Source organism: Globicephala melas, chromosome 11 (genome assembly GCF_963455315.2).
Source record: "Globicephala melas chromosome 11, mGloMel1.2, whole genome shotgun sequence".
Classification (NCBI taxonomy): domain Eukaryota; kingdom Metazoa; phylum Chordata; class Mammalia; order Artiodactyla; family Delphinidae; genus Globicephala; species Globicephala melas.
Window position 1 is genome coordinate 83,201,883 of NC_083324.2, and position 22,768 is coordinate 83,224,650.

General features: G+C 45.1%; 3 protein-coding genes across 10 annotated transcripts in view; 2 read left to right on the forward strand and 1 right to left on the reverse strand.

Moving 5' to 3' along the window:
• The window catches only part of KIAA0319 (KIAA0319 ortholog), a 77,020-nt gene extending 65,319 nt beyond the window's left edge, over positions 1-11,701 (forward strand). For 2 of the 6 annotated variants that reach the window (XM_030881277.2, XM_060307464.1), the window contains exons 17-21: positions 374-516; positions 2,602-2,724; positions 4,189-4,279; positions 6,093-6,184; positions 8,787-11,701. In XM_030881277.2, the coding sequence (XP_030737137.2) occupies positions 374-516; positions 2,602-2,724; positions 4,189-4,279; positions 6,093-6,184; positions 8,787-8,965 (628 nt within the window). In that variant the 3' untranslated portion in view covers positions 8,966-11,701. The remainder of the gene's footprint in view (positions 1-373; positions 517-2,601; positions 2,725-4,188; positions 4,280-6,092; positions 6,185-8,786) is intronic. The other 4 variants (XM_060307467.1, XM_060307466.1, XM_060307465.1 and 1 more) reach the window with 2 other exon arrangements.
• Positions 11,702-13,549: 1,848 nt separating this feature from the next.
• Positions 13,550-22,768, forward strand: part of GPLD1 (glycosylphosphatidylinositol specific phospholipase D1) — an 87,983-nt gene continuing 78,764 nt past the window's right edge. For all 3 annotated transcript variants that reach the window (XM_060307971.1, XM_060307969.1, XM_060307972.1), the window contains exons 1-2: positions 13,550-13,723; positions 17,658-17,737. The gene's annotated coding sequence lies outside the window, so the exon portion shown is untranslated. The remainder of the gene's footprint in view (positions 13,724-17,657; positions 17,738-22,768) is intronic.
• The window catches only part of ALDH5A1 (aldehyde dehydrogenase 5 family member A1), a 30,226-nt gene continuing 22,816 nt past the window's right edge, over positions 15,359-22,768 (reverse strand). Inside the window, exons 9-10 of the mRNA XM_030881282.3 lie at positions 20,454-20,512; positions 15,359-19,049 (exon numbers count right to left, since the gene is read on the reverse strand). Of these exons, the coding sequence (XP_030737142.2) occupies positions 18,844-19,049; positions 20,454-20,512 (265 nt within the window). The 3' untranslated portion in view covers positions 15,359-18,843. The remainder of the gene's footprint in view (positions 19,050-20,453; positions 20,513-22,768) is intronic.

The following is a 22,768-nucleotide window of genomic DNA, read 5'->3' on the forward strand; positions in this document are numbered from 1 at the left end:
AAAAAAAAAAAAAAAAAAAAAGGTGACTTTTTATTGTAAGTGTATTATATCTCAACAAAAAGGTAAAAATGAAGATGTGTCTGAAAGTTCTTATTCTGTGTGTGGTTATGTCTGTTTGCACACACACATACATTGCTCCTTTTATCCAAAGGTCTATCTATCATCAGCTGAACTCTGGGACCAAAGAGCCTTTATTTGTGAATAGAAACCGATCAATCCCTTGACCCTCAGAATACACCCCTATGTCCTTGCCAAGCGGCAGAGCTGTGGCCGTCTGTCTTCTCAGCCCCACAGGTCAGATGGCTGGAGTGGATGTGTCACATTGGTCACTGCATAACCGTGTGGCTGACATCTCTCTCTGTCTCCTCTGCAGCACCGTGATTGTGTTTTATGTACAGACTGGGCCACCTTTCAAGGTCCTCAAAGCTGCGGAAGTGGCCCGAAATCTGCACAGGCGGCTCTCAAAGGAAAAGGCTGATTTCTTGCTTTTCAAAGTCTTGAGGATTGACACAGCAGGTATGTCCCCATCAGAAATATTCTTTTTTATTTTTAGTTTTAAAGTTCAAGTAATGTAAATACCTAATTGTTGTATATTCAGAATTGGATTCCACTGGACTAGACATCCCATCCAATTAAATGCAATGGGAGTCTTATAGAAACATAATTACCCAGGTTAAAGGAAAAGATTTTTCAGAGAAGGTGAAATATGATTTGGTTCCTATATGGTGGGACAGTAGCCAGGTCTCATAGTCTGTTTTTTTTTTTGTTTTTTTTTTTTGGCGGTACGCGGGCCTCTCACTGTTGTGGCCTCTCCCGCTGCGGAGCACAGGCTCCGGACACGCAGGCTCAGCGGCCATGGCTCACGGGCCCAGCCGCTCCGCGGCATGTGGGATCTTCCCGGACCGGGGCATGAACCCGTGTCCCCTGCATCGGTAGGCGGACTCTCAACCACTGCACCACCAGGAAAGCCTTCATAGTCTTTTTTGACTTAAGTAGGAATGAAGTTCAATATTTCATTATCTGTCCAATTTCTCCATGTCAACCCCTACGGGAATATTCTAAAAGAATCAGATTTGCTGATCGTGGCTATGTTTTACTGGCACAGAAAGAGGACATGTGGACATCTTTGCTTTAGCATCCAGAGATTTGTTTTGCATTTATGTCTCCACCTGGTTTCCTGCAACATACATTTGCCAACCATGCTTTGTCTTTGAGGGAAACTGGAGACAAACAACAGTTATGGTCTGTTTTTAAAACCATACTCTTTCATACTGGTCATGGTCAGAGATTTCATACTTAGATGGTCAGAACAGTATTAAAAGACAGATACGTGTTATTGGTTGGAAAAGCCATGTTTATATAATTTATTGACCTGGGACATCGTGCCTTAGGTTGTGAACATGGTGTTATGTAGACTCTTGGAAATCTAAGATAGCTTTTTTTTTTTTTTTGGCGGTACGTGGGCCTCTCACTGCTGTGGCCTCTCCCGTTGCGGAGCACAGGCTCCGGACGCGCAGGCTCAGCGGCCATGGCTCACGGGCCCAGCCGCTCCGCGGCATGTGGGATCTTCCCAGATTGGGGCACGAACCCGTGTCCCCTGCATCGGCAGGCAGATTCTCAACCACTGCGCCACCAGGGAAGCCCTAAGATAGCTTTTAAGTGCCTTCCAGTGGTACCTCTTTTCTTAGTGGCTTGCCTGACGCCTCTTCCTGGCACCAAACTCATTCATATGTGTGGATGGAAATGTGGTCTTTATCCCAGGTCATTTCAATAAACACTGGGGACTGTGATACCATTTGGGGAGTAAAATTTAATTTGTTTCAGATGTATACCTATCCACAATTGACTTTCTTTGTAATATGGAGTAAATTAATTTTTTTAAGAACTCCTTTTTTTCTAGCTACAAAAGTAGTATTATTTATTGTAGGAAATTTGGAATATCCAACAAGACAAAAAAAATTAGAATAATCCTTTAGCTTCTAGAGTCTAGAATTCCCACCATCCGAAGATAACTTTTGTTAATATTTTGATGCTTTTCCTTCTAGTTCCCCCATCTCTAGAAACACGTTAATACAATCAGGATAATTTGATATATAATTTTTTAATCTGGTATTTAACTTCAAATCATATTATGACCATTTTCTCAAATCTTTTAAAATTCATCCCTCAATAACATATTCATGACCTCACAGTACTCCATCCTAGATATGTTCCACAACTTATACAACCAATCCTCTACTCACAGACCGTCAGGTTGATTTTAAATAATGCTGCAATGTAGATAAGTTTTTGTGCACATCCCCAGTCGTTTTCACTGGATAAATTCTTAGAATTTCTCTTTCTTAAGCCAAAGGGTGCTACGTTTCTGCTACATGATTAAGGCTTTTGTTTCACAGTTCAGGTGTTGGCATATTTCTGCCATTTGCTTCCAGATGAGACTGTCGATTCAAGAGACTTTCCCCGGGACCCCTGTTCATAGCGTAAGAGTCTCTTGATTCAACGAGATGCCTCTGTTCAGGGTCTATGCTATGAAAAGACACAGCTGAAGCCAGGGAGCCCCTTTTCTCCATGGTGACCTCTGCCCCACTCGCCTCCTTGCAGGGTGCCTCCTGAAGTGTTCTGGCCATGGTCACTGTGACCCCATCACAAAGCGCTGCATTTGCTCTCAGTTGTGGATGGAGAACCTGATCCAGCGTTATATTCAGGATGGGGAAAGCAACTGTGGTGAGTCCTGGTGTGGTGGCTTTGGGTGAGGAGCCTTCAGACAAATCATTCTGAACTGTCAGAAAGATCTGCCTAGCTTTGCAGCTGTAAACTCAACGCTTTTCTCACCCGAAGCCAAGCGAACGAGCTCACGTGGTGATGGGTTAAGATCCTCCCACAGTTCACCTTGGGGGTATGTTTAAGGCTTTTCGTAAAACTTCCCGATGAGGAGATTCACCTTGGCAGAGCAGTTGGCTAACCATCGCTGGCATTGCTGAGAAGGCTGCTTTGGGCTACATGGTCCCCATTTCCACATTGCACCTGCCTTGTCTTGAGCTGAGTGTGACCTTCTGGTGAAGTGGTCCCTGGTGTGGACCTGGCTGGAATCAGATGAACAAGAAAATTGGCCCATTCTTCCAGGCTGTCTGCCCAAGCAGGCACCAGAAATTGGAACCACCGCCTCAGCTGGCCAAGCTGGTGCCCTTAAGTCTCTTCTGAGGAGGGAACTGTATTTCAATGCCAGTCTATTCCTAAGAGTAATTTTGTTTTCTTGGGGATGTAGATGGACATAATTGGCCGAAAAATTAGGATGAGCTGACTGCCAAATTATGTTCCCACTCTACTACATAAACATTTGAAAATAGCCAGCCCTTGGATTGTTTTTCCAAGGAGCACATATAACATTTAATAGAGGTAAACCTTCTGTTTTTGCTCCATTGGTTTCTCTCTTCCTGAGTTGCTGGTGCAGAACTTTTTACCCTGGATTTCCACAAGGATGTGGGGGAAGTGAAGATCAGGTAGCTTCTGAGTGGCTGTCTGGCTCTGTGAAAAGCATCTTCATGTCATAGGCGACCATACAAATACTTTATTTGCTTTATTCAAACCAGGCCAGAACTAGTTTTGAGGTTCTGTGATTCTGGAATGAATATATATTTTTTTGTTTGTTTGTTTTGTGGTATGTGGGCCTCTCACTGCTGTGGCCTCTCCCGTTGTGGAGCACAGGCTCCGGACGCACAGGCTCAGCGGCCATGGCTCACGGGCCCAGCCGCTCCGCGGCATGTGGGATCTTCCCGGACCGGGGCACGAACCCATGTCCCCTGCATCAGCAGGCGGACTCTCAACCACTGCGCCACCAGGGAAGCCCATGGAATGAATATTTTGATGTGACTTTCATGGGTGTTTAAGAGGCCTTACTTTTTAACTGATGAATTTTTTTTTTCCAGATTATTCTGTTCTCAGGTCAGTGTGAAATACGTGCTCCATGAGGTCCCTGAACCAGTTGGATGGAAGTCGGGTGGTTTTAAGTTGTTCTTGATTTATTTGTACTTCACCTTGCTTAGGCTCTCGACCAGCCTGGCGAGGCGGTAGCAGCACCACAGATGGCTTTGCTTGTATGGACTCAGAAATACTCATTGTGAGTCATTGAAATAAAGCTGTTTTGCAAATGGTATGTAACATGTCCACTCTGGTTTTCTTGTTTTTCAGAGTGGAGTGTGTTCTATGTGACAACATTGGCTCTAACTCTTGTCGTGCTAACAGGGGGTTTAACTTGGCTTTCTATCTGCTGCTGCAAGAGGTACCTGGCACGCTTACTTATGTCTTGGAAATAAAGATGCAACATTGAAGGTGATATGACAGCTCTAGCGGCTTTTGCTTGGGTTTGTGAAGCTGCTGAACTGTTTGAGTCACTCTTTTTATGAAGAGAAACTTGACTTTAAAAGTACTTTATAATGCATTCTCCCCCACGAAGCTTATGTGCCTAGTTAAATAGAATAATACTAGAGACAGCTTTTGTTCATTGCAGCTCTCATATTTTCTAGAAGATTCAGTGATTCTGTATCAAATCTAATGCTCTTTTCTATCAGTCTCGCATTATGTTCACTAGAACAGTACCTAAGTGGCCTGACTAATCCACCCTCGGTAGAGAAAGGAGTTGTAGAAGTAGACTGATCTAAACGCTAGATTTATATTATTTTACGTATGGGAAGCCACAATCTAATCTACCTGAATTCTATTTCATAAATGTAAAACTTTAAGCGAACTGAATACTGTCACCAAAGAGAGGCTTTGCTTTAGATCTCTCCTCCTCCTTTTTTCCCATGGAGCTGACCGCGGAGAAGCCCCAGAGATGCCTAATTGTCCGAACCTTCCATAACCCCATGCTTGACCCTCTATAAGGAGATTTGGAGGAACAGTGATTACTCAAGTCCTTAGAAGACAGCATTGGGTCCACTTTCCTATATGGAACTCTATAAATGCTTTCCAAAGAAGACGTGATAAAAAGAAATAATGGTTATACCAAAATAATAGTTATTTTTCAGAGATCACTTATCAATTTTTTTAGTTTTATTTGTGGTTATTTTCCCAAAGGTAGGACTGGTGAAAGAGAGCACAGGCACTTAGAGGCCTCCATCCCATTAAGTTTTCCCAGAACCCTCTGGGATGATGGTCACCCTGCTGTGCTTGGCTTTAAAAATTCTGCAGCTTTGTGACATTTGTATCAAGTAGATGAGCATGATGACGATGAGAGTGATTGACTGTGAGCATTTATTAAGTATTTGCCATTGTGATGAATGGTTCTACGTGCTTTCTGTGTATTATCTTATTTAGACCTCCTATCAACCATATGAGAAAGGGACTATTCTTACTCCCATTTTACAGGTGGGAACATGGAATCACAGAGGTAACAAAAAATGATCTCAAAGTCACCCCATAGTAAACCCAGGGTGAGAGGCCCATGCTGTTAATCACCAAGCTATCAGAAAACTGCCTTTGTTTGTTCTCTACATATCTTAACCATAGTGTTGATGTGTATTTTCAAATTATCCCCTGAAGCATAGGATGAGGTACATAGGATAGCCCAGTTGTTTTTATGTGTTGATGAGTTATTGCTTATTCCCTTGGGGGAATTTATTATAATTTCTGTTGGGTTTTTTTTCTGACTGCCAGTTACATCATCTTTTCATTCCTGCATCTCTGGACATCTCAGGATAGTATAGGTTGAGGGGAAAACTTGCTAATCCAGGTTTTTATGAGGAAGGAATGACTCATGGAGAAAAGCTTGCTAGGCCAACACACAGGTATTGAGAGTTTCTGGAAGGTTCCCTGGCACCTCAGCCTGAGGACTGGGTGAGAGCCTGCAGTTAGGAGGGTGGTAGCAGTGTGACCCTTCTTACTCTGACCTGTGTTTCTTCAAGATGCGTGAGGTACCTCAGACTCACCAAACTCAGATCCGGCTGTGTATATCCTTAATAAAAGATGCCAATTAACAGAATGTAATCAATTCTAAAGGCAAAACATTTCCTTTGGCGTCCTCCACGTGTTTGAAATCCTGGATCCTAGTTACCCTTTCTGAGAATCTGGGTTGACCTTTTCTTTGTTCTTTTCAGACGAAAAAGGACTAAAATAAGGAAAAAAACAAAGTACACAATCCTGGATAACATGGATGACCAGGAAAGAATGGAGCTGAGGCCCAAATATGGTAAGGCAGCCTCCAAGATGATTTCCTGGTGCCTTTCCATTATTTGATCCAGGTGTCTGAGTGTCACCGTAGGTGAAGAGAGAACAGCAGGCTGGAGTGGGCGCTTTAACTGGGGAGGAAGAGTGAGACTGGGATTCTGTGAAGAAAATCAACCTACTTCAATCCCGGGGATATGCTACCTGGGAGGCGATAGTTGTATTATACACGTAATGAAATCTTGGCAAAGTGCTTTGAGGCATGAATGGGTGAGGGATAGGACATGCCTATTATTGGTCGAAACAAATGACCCCAGGAATAAGACTGCTTTTCAAACAGGTGTCCCCAGTGCCTGGCTTTTCTCTACTCATGGTTGGAGGGTGGGGCCTGTGATGCTGTTTCACCCTGGCTCATCTCTGAATGCTGTTCCTTTTAGGTCTGCCACACACAAAATGCCGCAAAATAACATTTGGACTTCAAAACCAAACATTTTTCAGCGTCTGCATTAGCTAATCAGCCATGTGTATAGATGGACACAAAAGCTTTTACAAACAATTGACTTTGTTCACAGCATGAATTGATCCCCATGCTGAGAACTACCTCTTGACCACCTCAGTTAACTCTCTGATTCTCACTTATTAACTCTTGGAGACTAAAAGAACCTTCTCTGGCCCCCTGAGGCTGCTTAGCACTGATTCTATGGACTTATCATAATTCTGGATTGATGACTAAATTGATTCTTACAGAGGGCTGTAATCACTTTCGAAGTTGTGAGATGCAGAACGTTGTCCACGGCAAATGTCATGTATCTACCCATGTATCTGTCATGTATTTTTACCCATGTACATTTACCCATGTAAATGTCATGTATCTGCACAGACCCTGAGTTAGGCCCTGGAGATGGGGAGGAGAATGAAGCATAGTGCCTGCCTTGGGGCGCTCAGAGCCCAGGGGAGGATAATTACACCAGAGTCAGAGCCCTACAGAAGCCGGATGAGGCCCTGTAGGAAAATAGAGGCCAGAATGACTGAGCGTGTATGGAGAACGTGGTTCGGGCCTTTGGCAGGGGAAGCTTCTCAGGAAATCCACATGATAGCGTGCATTTATCAAGTGTTCACCATCTGTATTACATAACTAATATCAGAGGTGTTATAAAGAGACTTTGTACCTGAGAGCTCAAAGTGCTTTTGGGTGCATTGTCTCACCCACCTGCCTTCTAAAATACACTCCCCCTTCTGGCAGTCCTGTTTCTACTCACAGCCCCGCTGTGTTCCTCATTACCAGGCTCTAAAGCTCAGACACTGGTGCTTGGTCCAGGATGCCTTGTCCCCATTCCAGCCACTCCATCTTGCCTAATCTCTTGCCCTCTTTCCTCATCGTTCTCACCACCACCCCTAGTTCAGACCCTTGTGATCTCACCTGTGGACTAATAGTAACAACAGTAATAGTTAGCAGGTACTTAATGTTTAATATGTAGGAGGTACAATTCTATGCACTTTACCACTGAATTCCAATACTGCCAACAGCTCTATGATTATCCCCATTTTACAGAAAGGGAAAGTGAGGCACAGAAGAGTTTAGCAACTTGCCCAAGTAACAGAGCTAGTAGGCGCCAAAGGCAGGCGGGACAGGCCGTCTGCTCTAGAGCCTGGGCTCCCTTCCTCCATGCTGCGCTGCTCCGTGTGTGTGGCTGGCTCTCCAGCTATTCCTCTCTCTTCCTTCTGTCCTGCCACTGGGTTTTAGTAATATCTTAAAACAACATTTTAATAGTGTCACTCCTTTGCTAGTAGGACAAAATCCAAGCTTCACGGCTTCCCTTGGATTCATGTGCTTTTCTATGAGATCCCAGCCTCTTTTTGTTTTTCTTTTTTTTTGCATTTCCTACATGAATCATTTGCTCCAGACTGCTTTCTGCAAATATTTCTGGATGCCTCCGCATACTCCATGCTCCTCCACTGTCCTCCTGTCCGAACCCTTCACTCTCTTCAAATCCCATCCTGTGTGAACGATCCCTGAAGCTTCTAAGTGTGCACTTGTCTCTTCTTGATTCATGTAAAATTTATCTTTAAAACTTTCTTGCCTGTCATGAACCCTCATCTTGTCTTTGTCTTACATCCTTAGCTAGACACTATAAATTCTTTGAGAGCAGGGGTCACATACCTGTCCCTTCTCTTATTTTAACTCCCAGCAATCAAATATTCTACTAAAAATACTTGATGGGAACAAGTGGTAAAATCATAATGGTTTTCATTTATTGAGTGCTTACTAAGTGGTAAATGCCAGCAGGAGTTTTACACGCACGAGTTCACTTAACCTTCACCATAAACCCGTGGAATAGATGCTTTGTTAGCTCCTAATTTAATAGATGAGGAGACTGAAAGCCCAGAGAGGTTAGGTACCTTGCCCAGGGCCACACAGCTGGTGAGTGACAAAGCTTGGGCTCAAGCTCAGCAGTGACTCCAAAGCCCCTGTTAATACTCACTAGGAAACCCCAACCGCCTGCTGCGTTGTGAGTGATCGTTTTGCATGTGCAGAGCGCGTGACTCCGTGCATGGGACCAGAATGATGGGCAGCTGAGAGGGAAAATGCCCTTCCCCCCAAGATGCATCTGTCTGCTTCTCCCTAGGTATTAAGCACCGAAGCACAGAACACAACTCCAGCTTGATGGTGTCTGAGTCTGAGTTTGACAGTGATCAGGACACGATCTTCAGCCGAGACAGGATGGAGCGAGGGAATCCAAAGGTTTCCATGAACGGATCCGTCAGAAACGGAGCTTCCTTCAGCTATTGCTCAAAGGACAGATAATGGAGCGGTTGTGAAATGGAAGGACGCTCGCAGGAATCCTTTAATCCAGGACAGTCAATGGGAGTTCAAAACAAAACTAACTCTTGTTAGAATAGCGTGTTCCCATCCTTTCACACTGGGCTGGAGGTGTGTCCCCATATTTTAAAAGACCTGTCTTCTGGGGTTTTTGAGACACAAACCAAAACAAAAACATTGCTCTTTTAACTGAGATGCTTGTTAATGGGACTAAAGGTTGGGTAAGAGGCTAAGGTAGATACTTAAAAGAGTTTTGTGTTTTTGTAGCTGGCACAGTGTTATGTTCCTATGTTAAGAGAAAGATTAACCTGTTTCTATCTGCAGACCCTTGCAGAAGATGAGTTCAACATGATGTAAAGAGGGCCAATTTCTCTTAGGAGCTGTGATTGCCTTTAAAGACGACTTTCCAAGCGTGGTTTCTGTCGTAGGACCCTTGGAGTCTGAGGGCTGTGTGTCTATATATATATTTATATATATATATATAAAAGATGCTTTATCTGAGGAATGGGTTGTCCTCTGTCCAGCAAGTTTTCTGTGCTGAAGAGACACCCATACAGAGCCCAGCTCTCCTGTTTTCACTCTTTCGCTATGCCAACCGCCATTTCTGTGCTCTCTCTACAGAGCAGCTCTTGGAAGTTCGAGAGCTAAATAAGAATTGTATTCTGAGGACTGGAGGCAACAGAGAGGGAGGTGGGGTTTGCTGACTTGTAGGTTGAAGGTTGAAGGTAGCATTTTAGCATGTTTCACCTTTTCTTTCTCTGAGAAAAACAAGCCACACTGAGGCCTCTCTCAGTCCCAGTTTACATGAAACACAAGAAAAGTGATTATTAATTCCTTAGACATTTATTGAGTATGTGCTATAGGCCATGCATTTGGACCTCTATCAGTAGGAATAAAGACTCAGCAACTTGGTAATATATACAGTCGGGCCTCCGTGTCCACGGATGCAGGACCCGTAGGGATGTGGGCCCCATGGATGCAGATGTGGGAGGGTGGGGGAGGGCCGACTGTATTCCCAAACTCTGAAATACAATCAGTCTTAATGAGGATGGTGTGCTTATGATACTCGGCCCCTACAGGTACTTTCCCTAATAACTTGACACAGATATCCACTTCATATGTTTAAAAATATATTAAACCATTTTCTACTAAATATCTTATTTTAAATATATGAAAAAAACATTAAAGCATCCCCAACCCCAGAGCAGCACCCCAGAGCAAGGACTTGGAGTTAATTGTAGCCTGACAAGTTGGTTAGCTGATGATTGTTCCCCATCCGCCCATAGTCCTGAGGCTGGGGGCCTGGGTGGTGCCCTTGGCGTTCTTTGTGGAGAGATCAGAATGAGAGGTGGGGCCCGTCACAGACAAGCGTGACCACACCTAAGCAATATTCTGTTGCACAAGCCTCTGTCACACGAAGGGAAAACTAGGATTGCTTTGCTATGACTAAGTGGAGAAGCAACGTGATTAAACTGTCAGGTTGAAATCATCAGGACAGGACAATAGAGAAAACAGTTCCCATGGGCCTTGCAAAAAATTAAGCTTTCCGGTGCTTTTGTTCCTGCTGCTAATATTCATCCTCATGAGACCGTCTTATTTTTAATTATTCTGCTTTATAAGGAGTGGCCAAAAAAAAAAAGTAAAAAGCACAGGAGTGTGATTTTATTTTTAAAATAATTTCTCTGCTTATGTCTACACTTTCTGTATATCCAGCCAGCTCAATACTATCGATGGTGTTAGAAGGAAAGTGTGATGCTTTTTACATGAACATTTAGCTTCATACACTTAAAATCTGCCCTACCCGGTGGCCAGGGTTACATTATTTTTGTGCACAACTGGAAATTTCTGGCACAGAGGATGGCAGCCTAAATATGAGGTCAGTAGAGCACAGTGATGGAGAAGGGAGGGATCATCTGTGAAGTGCTGTGTACATAATACACGTATTTTACATACTCCATTGATCCTTACGGTCATCCTGGAAAAGTAGATATTCCTCTCATGTTGCACATAATGAAGGCCCAGAGAGTTTAAGTAACTTGCTCAAGGTCACAGCCAATTAGTGGTGGATCTAGGAATCAAATGCAAATTTTGTAAGCTGCAAAGTCCATGCTTCCCACCCTCCTCCCCTACACAAAGAACTCCCACCTCCAACTGTTGGAGGGCAAATTCTGGTGGACCTTTTGGACCACTTGGAAGTTCTGTTCCTAGGACCAAGAAAGACAAAGGGAGAGAAGCCTGCCTCATCTCTTCTGTTGGATCACCCCCAGGGCCACCCCTCCAGGTCACTCCTCCTTTTCTGTCTCCAGCCCCGCTGGTCTGATCTTTCCACCACAGATAGATCTTGAATCTATGGTGCAGCAGAAATAAAGACCACACCAGTGATCAGTAAGTGGGTCCTCTCTTGTTATCGGAGGAGCAGAGCGTGAGGTGGAATGGCAGCCAACATTCTTCTCTTGTGCACTTTGCATTAAGGGCCTTGGGAAGATGAAGCTCCCTGGCAGCTCAGGATAGATGAGAAAAGCGGGGCCCGAGAATGTGGGAGAGGGCATTGGCAGGGCTCACAGGCTGACAAGATTCTTAGCTGCTTTGGCTGAAGTCTTGGTTTTATTTTTTTAATGTTATCTTTTTCCCATGTATTGACAACGTGTCATTTCCAATATAACACTATTAAACATATATGCTGATCTGAACAAAGGTGTCTGTAGTCTCTGTAATGCCTCCTTGTTGTTGAGGAGGATGGGAATACTTATTCTTTCTGCTTCTGTGTGGAGGGATTTCCCTGGAGTAGGAGGCAGCAGGCTGGCCCACGACCTGTTTTTGTGCAGCTGGTGAGGTAAGAATGGTTTTTACATTTTCAAGTGGTTGAAACAAATATCATATTCTGTGACACGTGAAACTCACATGGAATTCAGATGTCAGTGTCCATAAATAAAGTCTTACTGGAACACAGGCACACTCATTCATTCCTTTGTGCTACAACAATAGAGGTGAGTATTTTCAACACAGACTGTCTCAAGCCTAAAATATCTACTATCTGAACCCTTACAGAAAAAATTTGCTGGAGCCTAGAGTAGCACCCCCGGCTCCCTCCTCCCCGTGGGGGACAGGATTTGGGGAGGCACTGAGAGTGCTCAGTGCTGCCTGTCTTCTCTCCCCTGCTTAGATTCGGCTGCCAAAGAGTGCATTCCCCTGGTTTCTCCGACATTAATGGGTAGTCTGCTCTCTGCTGGAAAATGCCTGCAGTTGGGGGAGGTGCAAATTAGATTAAGGTGTGTGTGTGCTTAAACTACATCCCCTAATCTAGTTTCCATCATCCGTGTGACTCTTGCATGGAAAAACTGGTGAAATTGGTATAAGGATCGTATGAACGGTATGTATTTCCTGATTTTGATATTGTGTTAGTTAACGTAAGATGTTAAGCTCTGGGGGAAGCTAGGTGAAGGGTACACAGGAATCTATTACTTTTGCCACTTCCTGTGAACTTATAATTACACTGTGCCCTCTGTATCCGCAGATGCAGAACCGCGGATCCGAAGGCCCGACTGTACAGTGCTATTTTACATCAGGGACTTGAGCATGAGTGGATTTTGGGATCCCTGGGGGTACTGGAACCAATCTCCCACGGATACTGAGGGACAACTGTATTTAAAAATAAAAAGTCAAAAGATTTTGAGGGGAAACATACAGATTCATGATTAATTGCGAAACACTAGAAGCGTTTCCATTAGTCGGGAACAAGTTTTTTAAAAAGGCAAAACCATCATTTCTCCTACTAAGTGGTCCATAGAGCCTCCCTTTTTGAGACGAGCTTAGCAAACAGCCAAGCTTCCTTTATTTGAAGCCTACATGGTGAGAGTTACTACCTCTCTTCCTTTATTTGAAGCCTACATGGTGAGAGTTACTACTCTTCTCCTGAAGATGAGCCCAGAGTTTCAGTGCTGAGTCTTAGCACAACAGGAAAAAGCACATAGCCTTATATAATCTGACAGAACATCTGCAAACACATCCTTGTCCACTAAACCACCGGGACAGTGGTGTTGCCTGTGGTCTAAATGGTGGCGACTCCTTCCTGGTTTGCTGATAAAATGGATGGATTATAGGTAAATTTACAGACCACCAATTTCCAAATCCATTTCCACTCATCTATAAATAGCGCACAGATAGAATATCCCTGTAGGCTTTCAACACTCAGACCATGCAGGACCTGTTCTTTTTCCAGACAGCTTTCCCACACTTGATAAATGAAAACCACACTAATTTGCTTTTTAAATTTGTTGCAAGCTAAATCAGAGATAAAGCAGCTGTAACAGGTGAAAATTTCCTGTTAGAAATAGTAGGAAGATGAAAATACACTTGCTTCTAAGCAGACGCCTAGGCCAAGCATTGAACAAACCCGCAAATTGAGAGTATAAAAAATGAACAGAAACTTCAAGTAAATAGAGTCGGGCGACCAGAAGGGGGAGCTCTCACACCCTGTGATGATAGTAAAGCCCAACAGGAAGAAGGAAGACTTCTCTTCCCTGGTAAGGACTCAGCCAATGAAAAGTCATGAAGTTTTTCACTATAAGCCTCCCAACTTCCCTTTCCTCCCGATAAAAGTGTTCTTCTTCCCTTGCTGGGCAGGGGCTTGCAAGCGGCTCGCTGTGGATGCAGGCACTGTGTTGCAATTCTCTGCCGATACCAAATAAACCCGTCTTTGCTGGAGAAATATCTGGGAGTCTGTTTGTTTCAGGTCAACAAGAGGTAAGTGGATCGTTTCTCCTGGTAACAAAGTAATTTTAAAAATCAAAAGCAGGTTAAGAGAAATGCATGCAATAAATGGAATGACAAAGGGAGATGTGTATTCTTTCTTCCAGAGAAAACCTTACCTTTGTTCAAGGCCTACTGCTACAATTTGGATTCAATGAGGCCACGTGAAATTTCTTAGAATATAAATGAACAGTGGATGAAAATATAAGATATGCTGTTTAAATAATTAACAGTGATTATATCTGAAAGGTAGGGTTTCAGAAATGTCTTCCTCATACATTTCTGTATCCAAAAACCCAACCTTTGAAAAAAGTACGTAATGGATAACAGTGGCACACGTAGAGGAGTGAAGCTGGTGTATTTGAGAAAGCTGGAGGCTCCTCCTTTCTTAGGCAACCACACCTGCAAACCAGGTAAATTCTCAATTTAGTTCAGCAAACATTTAATGAGCGCGAATCATACAACAGGCCTGTTACCAAGTCTAAGCTTGTACTGCTCACTGCACAACAGGCCAATAATCAAGAGACTAGGAATAACGACTTTATTCGGAAAGCCAGCAAATGGAGAAGAACATGCCCCAAAGAACCATCTTGCCTGAGTTAGAATGCAGGTTTCTTTTATACTAAAAGAGGAGGGAGTAAAGTCAAACATTTCCTGGTTCGGGTCGGCCTCTGTAGGGGATATGTTAATTTCTTCCTCCTTGCAGTCATTCACAGGTGGGCCTGGTCAGGATGTTTCCTGTGAGCTAAACAAAGGTATTTTAGCTTAATGCTCATTACCTGGGAAGCAGGGTTCCCAGAAATGGGCCGTTATGTGTAGTTTAAGCTTATAGGCAACATCCCTTTAGTGATTAACTTGTAATAGAATGTAAAGTGTTCTTCCCTGTTACAGGCCATCCTGTAGGAAGGTGCTAGGGTACCAAATTTCACAGGCAGGTTCCCTGCCCAAGAGATTCACACACTAGTCAAGGGAGCACCATTTATACATGTAGAAGAGGAAAAATAATTTTCCCTCTACCTTTCTGAGTTCTTGCCTGAGACCACTGCAATGAAAGATTCACAAGAGAAAGACGAACAGAAGTTTATTAACATGTATATCTCATGTAAACATGGGACACACTCAGGGAGAAATGAGTAACTCGAAGAGGTGGCTTAAAACTTCAGCTGACAGAGCATTTCAACAAAGAACAATAAATCTCTGGAGAAATGACAGGACAGAGGAAAGCAGCTGTAGGCTTTCAAGGGCGGAGATAAAAGCTAATTAGTAAAATTTGTTATTTAGATTCCAGGCTGATTGGGCCTGAAGTTGTCTCTGGGAATTAACCTTTGTCCTTCCCTCCTGATGCAGGGAGGGGAGTAACTTTATAAATTTGTATCCTGCTTTTAGGCAAATGGAGGGCGAAGGGAAGAGAGAGGGCTTTTCTTGTATCTGCTTCTTAATTGCCTTCAGCTCACAAAAAACCTGTGCCAAAGTGGCATCTTTTGGGCTGGCATGTCCTGAACTCCTACAGTCATATTTTGGGGTGGCATACATATCCAAACTGGTCTAATAATCTCCAAAGTAAACTCAAATGATGAACTGGCAAGAAAAAAACCCACAAACCAGAAACCTTGACATAAAAAGAGGAAATTCTGTTAATTCGACCTTTATTAGTTACACACGCACAACTCTGCTGACAAGACATTGACACACACATACAATTATCAAAAACTGGAAAAATGAATTGTGCATGTTTAAAAAACAAAATATTTCCACACTTCCAACTACACTTATTCCCAAGTTTTATCCCATAAAATACAGCACAAAAATAATCACAGCATAAATATCATTCAAGTAAAATGCTATCTACCATAGCTGCTCGTGAACAGTTAAAACCCTGGGCTCCAGCCTTCCGAGAAGGCAGTCATGTGGCACAGTTTAAAGTTAATGATACAAGTTTACAATAAAATAGAGTTATTTGCATTGTGCTTCTGATCTTTACTTTCACTGAGTCTTTACATAAAAATAAAGGTAGATGAACCAGCGCTTGACATAAAATTGTATTTAAAAGCTACTCAAATGGATAAAGATAATAGGTACAGAGGAGCTTTTTAAATGAGAATCCCTGCATAGCTGGGGAAAGTAAATTGAGAAGTGTTTTTTTTCAAGGCCAGTAGACTCCCATTCTCTGGGTAATTTCATATGAGTTATGTGATAATTGCTGGGAAGTTCTTGGTGAGAATTCACTGGAGCAAGGCCCAGAAAAGTATTTTTTACACAGTAGGTGTTCAATAAAATGATATAATGCCTCATAAACGGGGGAAGGTCAATATCTCCCTCTAGGTTTAGATCAGGGGTTGGCAAATTATTTCTGTAAAAAGCCAAAGAGTAAATACTTTAGGCTTTGTGGGCAATACTGTCTGTGCTGCAGATACTCAGCTTTGCCAAGAAAGTAGCCATAGATCATATGGTAAATGAATGGATGTGGCTGGGTTCCAATAAAATTTTATTTCTGGACACTGAAATCTGAATTTCACAAAATTTTCACGTGTCATGAAATACCATTCTTTTGATTTTTTTTCCCCAACCACTCCTTTGGGAATATAAAAACCATACTTAGCTCTGGGTTGTACAAAAGCAGACGGCAGGCCAGATTTGGGCTGTGAGCCAACCCCTGGTTTAATGGTCCTTTTCTATTTCATATTATAACATACATTAAAAAAAAATCCATCACATATGGTTACCTTATTGAAAAACAGCCCCCAAAATGTTCATTTAAAAATACTTCTCTGTTTTCCCCACAACCCAGAACAATTTTACTAACAGTAAGCTACTTCCTTTTCAAATTATTTTAATTCCAGAATTAATCAAAGATATTGGAATGAGTGTCTGGCCTTCAATTTATGTACCTGGTGAGCCAGATATACTAGAAAACTCAAAATTGCCACCCAGCCAAGACATTCACTGATTTACAAAGTTACAAATGTATTTGAATGTATTCCTCCAAACATTTCAAGCACCAGTATTCCAGACTTCTAAAAACGAGTGTTAGAGCATTTTTATTGTTAATAGCAACCAGATGGACACACCTAAATATTAAGTAATTAGGGTGTTACATAAAACAACCCTAAAACTAAAAAGTAGAAACTCACTGTCGATATGATGCGTACGTGATTCTGGACAGGGTCTGAGCGATGCATGTTACCAGGAGGTGGATTTCAGCTCATTCCTTATTGGGCCTTAGGGGAGATGGCAGATGTAACCCAGGGCAAACACAAGGCAGCTCCAAGACTAGCCATGGTACTTTTTTTTTTCTTTTTTTTCCGGTACGCGGGCCTCTCACTGCCGCGGACTCTCCCGTTGCGGAGCACAGGCTCCGGACGCGCAAGCTCGGCGGCCATGGCCTGCATCGGCAGGCGGACTCCCAACCACTGCGCCACCAGGGAAGCCCTAGCCATGGTACTTTTGTGCACAGGGACATCTCAGACCTTTAGCTATTCAGCTCCCCATGGCTCAGTGAGGGACGCTACATCCCAGCTGGGTCCAGGAGTGACTGCCTCTAGCACTACTTTCATTCATGTTTTCCTTCTGCTCCCCAAAATATCCACAGAATGTCAGTGGAGTGTGCACACAGAGAGAGTGGAAAAGGAGGTGCTTCATCCTTGTCTATTCCACCAGGAACAGCTTTTATTCCTTTTCCTTGTATACCAGGACAGACGGAGACATGATACAGAAAAGCCTAGTGTGTATTTAATCAGAGTTTTCAGAGTGACAGGAAACAGTGGTCATAGGGTTTTTTTGTTTTTGTTTTAAATGATGAACTATAAAAACTCTTATTCGATAAAAGGTGCCTGAAGGGCAAAACCTCATGCCTCTTCCAATTGGCAATTATGGAAATCCTTTTTCCTTTTGGGATTATTGTCGTGAAAGTGCTTTTGCTCTTTTGCAGGTGAAGGAGCAGCGCTTCATAAGAACAGAAACAGCAGGCTGCAGGTGACGAGCCCTCACTCAGGCTCAGGTGCTGGGCAGGTGGGTACCAACCTCCGCTCACCTTGGCAAAGCCACTGCCGGACACCCAAGCGGGGCTGGGACGTGCTGCTCATAATAATGACGACTCCTGCACTTACACTGAATTTTTACTTTTTGGCAAACACCTTCACTTTCTCTGAGGCTCACAATAGCCCATGGAGCTAAATAAGGCATGTATAGAATCTCCGCTCTCCTGAGGGATGCGGGTGCGGCGGGGGGCGGGGAGGGGTTGAATGTCACATCCACGGGGACAAAGCCAGGCCAGGCCATTACTCGTGGGCCATCCATCCCACCAAGCTGCTGTGCTTTATGCTTAGGCTTATTTCCTAACGGAAACAACATGACATGGAAAACAGCACAGAAAGGAAAAAACCTTTAAGCAGTTAATTTAGGACAATGGAGACTTCAATGTAAAAAATGGTCGAAAAAGGGAGAGGGGTTCCTTCATGTCTCAAAGAAACACAGGCAATTCCGTGCTATTTCTGAAGTCTCAAAAAATGAGTGGTTCAGCCTCTGCAGCAACACCCCGGAATACCCAGCAAGTGTCTTTAGTGCGCCCAGGCAGTGATCCAGCCGTGACCATGGGGCTGCGGGGGCCGGCTGGCCTCACGCTGCACTTTGCTCTGAGGCAGATGGGGTCGTGGTGGAGTCCAGGGCTTCATTCTATAAACCCTATGCTGGTTCTCGGGGAGTCTGCGGCCTCGGGCGCATGGCATGTATTGGTCCCTAGTCAGGTAGGGGGAGGGGTAGGATTTGCATCTGTTTAAGATTACGAGGATTGGATGAGCTTTAAAAAAATTCCTAATGCAGGGCTTCCCTGGTGGTGCAGTGGTTGGGAGTCCGCCTGCCGATGCAGGGGACACGGGTTCATGCCCCGGTCCAGGGGGATCCCACGTGCCACGGAGCGGCTGGGCCCGTGAGCCATGGCCGCTGAGCCTGCGCGTCTGGAGCCTGTGCTCCGCAATGGGAGAGGCCACAGCAGTGAGAGGCCCGAAAAAAAAAATTCCTAATTCAGATACCCTATGGGCTTATTTAAAATAATGGATGGCATGTCCCCATACATGTGGCGAAGCTTCCTTTCTTATTTTTTAAAGAACTAAGGAATCCTATAAGCCTCCAAAGCACACGTACTTGAGCTCCAGGTACTCGTCAATGCCATACTTGGAGCCCTCTCGCCCAAGGCCAGACTGCTTCACCCCACCGAAAGGGCACTCCACGGAGGAGATCAAGCCTTCGTTAACGCCAACCATGCCGACCTCTAGCCGCTCCGCCACCCTCCAGATCTGGGCTGGGTCTTGAGAGTAAAAGTAACCTGTCATGGGGATAAAGGACATGGATGTAGAATAGTCATTAAAGCCAGGGGTCCCCAACCTTTTTGGCACCGGGGACTGGTTTCATGGAAGACAGTTTCTCCATGGACAGCAGGGGGAGACGGTTCAGGCAGTAATGCGAGCGGTGGGGGGTGACGGAAACCGGCAGATGAAGCTTCCCTCGCTCGCCCGCCGCTCACCACCTGCTGTGTGGCCCGGTTCCTAATGGGCCGCGGACCAGTACCGGTCTGCGGCCCTGGGGGTTGGGGACCCCTGATTAAAGACATCATGTCCACAGCTGCGGATGCCATGGGTGACCATCTGCCTAGTCATGCGGGCCTGGAACCCTCCCTGCTCCCATGTGGAGCCCTGAGTTGGTCCTGTGCACATCTTCATCTCAAAACCTTTGGAAATCCTCTTTCTGCTTCTATTCCACTCTCGCTAGAGCTCTCACCGTCTCCTATCAGGACTGTAACAATAATGAACGCAGCTCCTGTGGCCTCCTGTTCAGTGCATCCTGCACACGTCAGTTAGGTTATCCACATGGGGTGTGTGTGTGTGTGTGTGTGTGTGTGTGTGTGTGTGTGTGTGTGTGTGTGTGTGTGTGTGTGTGTGTGTGTGTGTGTGTGTGTGTGTGTGTGTGTGTGTGTGTGTGTGTGTGTGTGTGTGTGTGTGTGTGTGTTATGCGGGCCTCTCACTGTTGTGGCCTCTCCCGTTGTGGAGCACAGGCTCCGGATGCGCAGGCTCAGCGGCCATGGCTCACGGGCCCAGCTGCTCCACGGCACGTGGGATCTTCCCAGACCGGGGCTCGAACCCGTGTCCCCTGCATTGGCAGGCAGACTCTTAACCAGTGCGCCACCAGGGAAGCCCTTGTTGAGTGCATTTATGCACATATAATTTTGTCAGGGTCATAGGGTACATTCTGTGGCCACCTTGTCCATGTCCAAACTGAAAGAACGGCAGCTACTCTGTGAGGCTCCCTCTGCCTGTGCTGCCTTCGCTTCTTTCATGGCCCCTTATGCTCTCTGTGAGGTAGGGTGCTATCTCTTTTGTTCAGACTTCCAGGAGCCACACAAAATGGGAGGAAAACCCCTTGGAATTTCCAGGCATCGAGCCTCTGGGAACATGGGAGTTACAGGGTGCGTGTGACTCTCCCCCTGAAACACGGCACTGCTTCTTCTCCCACGACCATACCCAGCTCCAACCAGGGAGCCCCCATCCTGCATCCGGGAACGAGGCAAAAGAACACGGACTTGCACAGGCCCACCCCCGCCCCTGGGAAAGCAGTGAAACACATGCTCCAATGAAGTTGCCTTCTCAAAACCCAGGGTGACGTTTATAAAGGCCACCCTGGCATCAGCTGGAGAAGTGATTATGACAGCTACCGAGCGAGGACGGACGCCTACCTGCCAGCCCGACGTCGGCCACGTTAGCGATCGCCACCGCCTCCTCCTCTGTATCAAACCTGCCAAAGTCAAGATGGGTCATCAGCAAAATCCCTAAGGGGAGAGTAAGGAAAACCAGCTGATTTCCTCCTGATTTGTTTCCCAAATAAGGGCGAGGGGTTAATCAGAGCTTTGCAGAGAGTTCAGAGGAAAACACCATCACTCGCTGCAACCGTGCAGAGTTCAAGGCTAGCGAGCTCGGGTCAACACCAGTTCATCTCCTCTAGGAGATTGGGAGACACACAGGGAACTGTGGAGTATTCAGAATGTCGAACAAAACGCCTTAAGAAAAGGATTACGGCTCTTGCTACCTACTAAGAAGAATAATATGTACCGATCGGACTTCCCTGGTGGCCCAGTGGTTGGCACTCCACGCTTTCACTGCTGTGGCCCCCGGTTCAATCCCTGGTTGGGGAACTGGGATCCCGCAAGCCACAAGGCGAGGCCGGAAAAAAAAAAATGCACCGATCATAACAACTACTTTAGAAGCAGCCATAATGTAGGAGAAGGAAAACATCCAGAGGCCACTGGGGCCCAGGGCTCTAGTGTCGGCCCCACCACTTATGCTCTGAACAGTGTGACAGTGCTGGGGGTCTGTTCCCCTTGGAAATGAGACTGCTAGCGTGGAAGCCTTATGCAGTCTCTTCCAGCTTTATCATCGTTATTTCTGGAACAACATTTCAGAGGCCTTTTTTTGTTGCCCCAGAACTGTAACTGGGGGCAAAACATTGTCCGCATCCCAGATCCTCAATTCAGAGGTCCAGCAGCAGTGGCAGCTGGCCAGCCAGCCCTCTGAAGGCACCGGGCAGAGCTGGCGGACCCCAGTCAATGCAAGAGGACGACTGGGAGAGAAGAGAGCGCTCTGGGGGAGGGCAGGTCAAGGAGGGTGACCCCAAGAGAATTATTTCTTCCAAGGATGACCAGCTGTGTCTCCCAGGGCTTGGCTCTCCACCTGTAGAGAGCAAGCCATTCTATCCGCCAGAGAACAGAAAACAGGGCATCACCCATGTCCTCACTGGCCACCTGTGCCTCGAAAATGCAGTCATCGGGACATCCCTGGTGGCACAGTGGATAAGACTCTGAGCTCCCAATGCAGGGGGCCCGGGTTCGAGCCCTGGTCAGGGAACAAGATCCCATATGCATGCCGCAACTAAGGAGCCCGCCTGCTGCAACTAAGGAGCCCACGTGCCGCAACTAAGGAGCCCTGGAGCCACTAAGACCCAGTGCAACCAAATAAATAAATAAAAAGCAAATGCAGTCTTCACATCATCAGTTGTGACATCCTTGAGGATTTTCACCTTTCTTTGCTAATGTGGGTGGTGCTCACACCGCCCTGTGTCCCAGAAGAAGTGTGAGACTAGAGACCCCTAGTAACAACTGTGTCCCCCTCCCTGACCTAATGCTTTAGTTACACAACAACACCCATAATGATATCAGGCAATGTGCTAAGTGCTTTACGTACATTATGTCATTTAAACCTTAAAACTGTCCTGTGAGGCAGGTACTAGTTTTTATTCCTTTTCCCACCAAGGACCCTGAGGCTCAGAGAAGTTAACTTGTTCAAGGGGACACAGATATGAAGTAGCAAAGCCTGAATCTACACCCAACTCAACTCCAGAGCCTGCATTCCTAACCACTGCATCCTTTTGGAAAATGTCAAGTTCATACTCCAGGTAAAAAAAATTTTATTAAAACAAAGAAGATGAAAGTTCTCCAAGTGGTTCATTTCCCTAATGTCAGATTAATCTATAATTTTTAATTTAATTTAATTTAATTAATTTATTTATTTTTGCGGTACGTGGGCCTCTCACTGTTGTGGCCTCTCCCATTGTGGAGCACAGGCTCCGGATGCACAGGCTCAGTGGCCATGGCCCACGGGCCCAGCCGCTCCATGGCATGTGGGATCTTCCCAGACCGGGGCACGAACGCGTGTCCCCTGCATCGGCAGGCAGACTCTCAACCACTGCGCCACCAGGGAAACCCTAATCTATAAATTTCATTAGCAATAGAAGAGAGAGAAATATTTGGAGAAATAATGACCAAGAACTTCCCAGGACTAAACAAACACTTTAGACATTAAAGAAAGACATTGGACCTCTGACTGAAAAAGCTCACAGTGTACCATACCCAAGCTACCATGGTAAAATTTAAGAACGTCCGAGGCCGTGAGGAATTTTAAAAGTCTCTAAAGAGAAAAAGCATATCCCTTCACAGGAGTAAGAACCAGGTATCAGCTTTCTCAGTGACAACCCTGGAGCTAAGTAGACCAAGGTGTG